General features: G+C 41.8%; 1 protein-coding gene across 1 annotated transcript; it reads right to left on the bottom strand.

Moving 5' to 3' along the window:
• Positions 1–291: 291 nt before the first annotated feature.
• LOC130944643 (phosphatidylinositol 4-phosphate 5-kinase 1) lies at positions 292–4,781 on the bottom strand. Its single transcript, XM_057873065.1, has 8 exons — positions 3,391–4,781; positions 3,135–3,299; positions 2,875–3,040; positions 2,363–2,473; positions 2,082–2,275; positions 1,863–1,993; positions 1,678–1,771; positions 292–1,104 (listed from the first exon to the last, which is right to left on the bottom strand). Exons 1-8 carry the CDS (start codon positions 4,470–4,472, stop codon positions 795–797), a joined length of 2,253 nt encoding a protein of 750 aa, XP_057729048.1. The 5' UTR covers positions 4,473–4,781; the 3' UTR covers positions 292–794.

Genomic DNA, 4,781 nt, shown 5'->3' with positions numbered 1-4,781 from the left:
GTAGGAGGAGTACTTTTTATCTTCTCAATAAACCCCGAAAAGGAAAGAATTTAAAAATGAAGAGTCAAACATTGAACAAGTTTAATTAATATTTGTTGTTGTACAAACAGTGGAAGGCGTGAGAAAGTAGAGAAAATTGAGGAGGATAAACAAGGAAGCCAACCGAATCTTTCTCTTGCTTTCTCTGCTTTTCATACCACTACCATTTCCATGCAGCACAACCCTCGTCGCTTTCACTGCAAAACATTTTAATGTTCTTCAAACGAAAGAGTGCCATATGTACTATTTACATTCAAAAGAAAGTGACTCGTCCACTTCATAACCATGTCTCCAAAACATCTCAAACTAGTAAACCAAAAATGGAAGAAGAAAAAAATCGCATACCCATTATCCTTTTTTCTATAAAAACTGTACATTTTCTTTATTACTAAACTATTCCTCCACCTATCATCTTCACATCATGTAACCACAAAAAAATTCCACAACCCCTTCAAGAGGGGGAAAAAAGAAACAAAAAAGACCCTTTCCTTCATCTTCCATATACAGAGATCTCCTTGCATTCAATTCACCTTCCTTATAATTGACAATGGCTGTATGTTAAAATTCAGCCACAAAAACAACCTGAATACTGGGCGAGCTCCCTCGCTCGCTCGTTAAGCCATAAAAATGATGACCTGTTCTTGACCAACATGTCACTGGCAAACTCTAAACCTCCAAGAAGGATTCCATCTCCAGCTGTTTTTGCGGGATACTGGGATCAATCAGGCAAATTTAACCGTCATTTTCTTTCATGTCTACCTGTCTTCTATGAATATTCTGCTTACGAAATCGCGAAATCTCTTGGAGTAGAGCTTTGGATCAACAGCTGAGATTGAAGAAGAGTCGACCTGAAAAGACTTGTACGCATGCTCCAGCTTCTTGCTGATATCATAGTCTTGCAAGATGTCAATAATCCCAAAATATAGAACAACATCGCTAGTCTCTCCATTGCGATAAGGGGTCAAATGGCTGATTCCGACGGTTGTATATTGATCGAAATCACTCCGCCGGGCCATGCGCTCTGCTCTTGCAGGCATATTGGCACCCAACCTAATCAATGGTTTCCTGAAACAAGTGAAACAAAAATTAATACATCAAGTTGCAGGGTGAAAATTCTACAAAAGTAGAAAGAACATACATGAAGAGGTACTACAGAAATAATTATCTCAAGAGACAATCACCATTGACAAGGAATTATTGCCAAGCTAAAGGTAAAATAATAATAACTTTTAAGTTCTTTCTAAGGAAATCAGGACCACAACCTGTGCCCCCACAACCTGCCAAACTATCCCACCCACTTGCCTAAGATAATTCAAGCTACTTTCAATTATTACCATGGAAATCATCAATTCAACAATACCATGGGAAATACTAGGCTTCTAGAATGCCATTAAAAAGTCACAGCTCAAACATAGCATGCATAATTGCATATACAAGTCTATACAACATCTTAGGCTTTTCAAGAGACAGCAATAACCATGCACCCTTTCTTTGGTCTTTGTGGGAACTAAAAACTGATTGAGGGAATTCATAGTGCCATCTACTTTGTATGGATGCAGGAGTTACAAATTAAAACAAGCCGCAATATCAATTTAAAATTAAAATAATTTAAAGGAGCTGGAACAAATGTCAACATACCGTCCAGATTTAACTCTATCCCTGTCTTGTAACTCAGCCTCGAGGAATCGATAACCACGCATGAACTTTTCACTCTGATAGGAATCTTCTTTACCTAAAAGGTTCAACAGAATAACTTTTATCACTTTTTTACAATAACATAAAACTTATCAGCTGAATACAATGAGGAGAAAATGAATCCATACCAGAGCGTAATACAAACGGTGATAGTCCCATTTTGTCATATGTATTATCATCACGGAAATGAAGGCCAACCAAAAGACTGTAATCCATAATCCCCTCAGCTTCCAAGAACTCGCAATCCCGCTCAATTTGTCTGGACATAATAGCAAAACAAGATTAAATCAAGAGATTTGTAATTTTTTCAATGCCAAATAATAGATAGGACATGCTCAACAACTTACTTCATGAGATCCCGGAACCAATTTCTTTGTATACGAAAGACAAAATTGAGATCCAAGTCCTTGAGGGTGGTAGTTTCATCTATCTCCTCTTCGGATTTATCAGTTGTACGGCCATGTGAGGATCCTTTCAAGTCAAATCGTCTATGGATTGGATACTCTGAGCAGAAAAGGTTGCCCATCACAATGAATCGGGTCTGGATTTCAAGAATGATAAATTCTCAGGAACTGAGATGCAAAAAGTCAACCCCGAAAAACACAAGAATATATGTACAAAAATATACCTTTTGGCCTCCGATCGGTTTTACACAGTGTACCCCATAGAATTTCGTCACAAGTGAATTCTCATACTGAGAAACATGTTGGTAATAACTTCGAAGCATCCGAAGAAGCACCTATAGTTTAGACACCAAATCCAAGTATCAACATAGATGTCCATAACACCAGAGAGTTGCAAATGCAGGGAATTGAATGCTTTGATTTTGCAATAGTACATTATAATCAGTAAATTATAAAAACTAGAAGCCTTTCCACAAAATCCAACTGTGTGTATTATGAAAGGAAGTTAACAACAACAATCTACTCCTTTGGACTTGCACAACAAGCCAAGGCATCACTGAAACAGAAACATATGTCTATTTGGCCATTGACCACTGCATATGACTAGTGCAATCAAACTTTGGAACTTATTTCCCACACACTATTGCAAATGCACACACCAAAAGACGTTTACAGATTCAACACGAGACAAAGGCTACAAGTCTATATAGCACAGATATGTATCTATAAGTCTAACCTTGACTTCGGATTTCTTGACTGTCTTGATCATGAATCTGTCATCTTGGGTCAAGTAGAAGTAGCTTCCGCTTTTCCCCGGTGACGAAAGCTCCCTAAGAGCATCATTCCCACATATGGCCAACATGTAATCGGCAGGATCCACCTGAAATAGCTTCCTCAATTGCCTGAAAAATCAAAAGGACAGTAACAGAATCCGATCAACAGAAAGCAAGAGGCCAATAAAAAAGTGTTGAAGAAAACACGAAACAGACATAATACCTAAAAACCATGGGGCAATAATCCTTCCACCGGAACTCCATGGACTGATGCGGCGGTGTAGTCTTCGATCCTTCCGGAGGAAACCTCGTCCAGAACTTCTCCTTGGGATCAAAATCACTTTGTTTCAGCACTCTGGATATCGAAGCTTCCTTCCCAACAGAGTACCTAGCAGAATCAAAAACCAAAAACAGTTCAAATCGCGAGCATTGAAAGACGAAATTTCATTTCAGACACCAAAAAATAAATAAAGACTCACCTTATTCCCAATTGCAGATTAAGCATTAAATCATAGTTTTTATGCCCCTTTGAAATAGTCTGACCGGGCCTCTTCACCTCCTTGGAGAAACAACGAGGCTCCGTATGAAACTGCTTCTTCTGCTTCTGATTCTGATTCTGAATCTGATTCAGCTTCACATTATCACCATCTTCACGATCCGAACCAGTTCCATCATGATACAACATCGACACATTATCAATAATATCACACGTGATATCACCGGCATCACCATCCTGTTCCCAGATACAAATCTTCCCGGCACCGGCGCCGGCACCGGCACCACCGTCGACGGAGGACCTCTTCTTCATGGTTATGGTGAAGTTATCCCCCCAAACGGGACCCTTCCCATTACTACTCCTGCCAGGGTAGAAAGTACCGTTAAGCTGGTGCTGGTGCATCATAAGGTCCCTACTCCAGCATCCAACGTAGCAGCTCCCATCCGGCCACGTGAAAACACCTTGCCCCTTCGGAACACCGTTCTCCCACTGACCTTCGTAACGGTTTCCGTTACGCCACGTCAGCGTCCCTCTCCCTGAGATAACGCCGTTCCTCCATTCTCCAACGTACTCGTTCCCGTTCCTCCACACGTACCTACCTTGCCCATCTTGAACGTTGCGCTTCCAAGAACCTTCATAGAAATCGCCGTTCGCGTAGCGTTTCTGGCCGTACCCGTGCTTCTTGTCGGAGCTCCATGACCCGCGGTAGGTGTCCCCGTCGGATCCGGTGAAGGTTCCGAACCCTTCCATTCGACCAGATTTGAACTCGCCCTCGTAGGTTGCGCCGGAAGGCCACGAGAATTTGCCTTTGCCGGAGGCTTTGCCGCGCTTCCATTCTCCTTCGTACATGCATCCGTCGGACCAGAGGTACTTGCCGGATCCGCTCGGAGCGTTCCCGGAGAAGTTTCCTGTGTACAAATCGCCGTTCGGTAAGAGGCGTTCGACGGCGGAATCTGGTTCGGTGACGAGACTTGTTGGTGTCACCCTGCGGCTCCGGCCGGTAGAGACGACCGCGGTTGCCGGCGGTGATGGCTTGAGAAGGTCTTTTTCTGCGTCGGATTTCATTTTGAGTTGGAAAGTGATGGCGGAAAAAACTCAATGCATTCTCCGGCGAGGTAAGGTGAGAGGCATTATGATTAATAATATTACGATAATAACCCTGCAAGTGTTGTACCTTTTTCTCTCTCTATGTCTAGAATTTTCTTGTTGTTGTTGTTGTGCTGAATGAATGCTTTTCACTTTCTCTTTTGTGTTTTGAGTACTCTTTCTTCTGCTTGTTATCTTCTCTTCTTCCCTTTGCGTTTTTTGGGGAAATGAGTTGGAATTGGATTCAGACTTTTGAGAGAGAGAGAGAGAGAGAGAGACAGAAAGTGT

Source organism: Arachis stenosperma, chromosome 8 (genome assembly GCF_014773155.1).
Source record: "Arachis stenosperma cultivar V10309 chromosome 8, arast.V10309.gnm1.PFL2, whole genome shotgun sequence".
Taxonomy (NCBI): domain Eukaryota; kingdom Viridiplantae; phylum Streptophyta; class Magnoliopsida; order Fabales; family Fabaceae; genus Arachis; species Arachis stenosperma.
Note: the sequence above shows the minus strand (reverse complement) of the source record. Positions and strands in the feature narration are given on the sequence as shown.

What these genes read in the sequence shown, in the direction of transcription:
- LOC130944643 (XM_057873065.1), bottom strand. Translation starts at nt 4,472, where the DNA reads ATGAAATCCGACGCAGAAAAAGACCTTCTCAAGCCATCACCGCCGGCA. An exon ending in TATTGCCCCATGGTTTTTAG is followed by an intron (nt 3,041 to 3,134) that starts GTATTATGTCTG and finishes TTGATTTTTCAG; the next exon opens with GCAATTGAGGAAGCTATTTC. An exon ending in TGGTTCCGGGATCTCATGAA is followed by an intron (nt 1,994 to 2,081) that starts GTAAGTTGTTGA and finishes TATTATGTCCAG; the next exon opens with ACAAATTGAGCGGGATTGCG.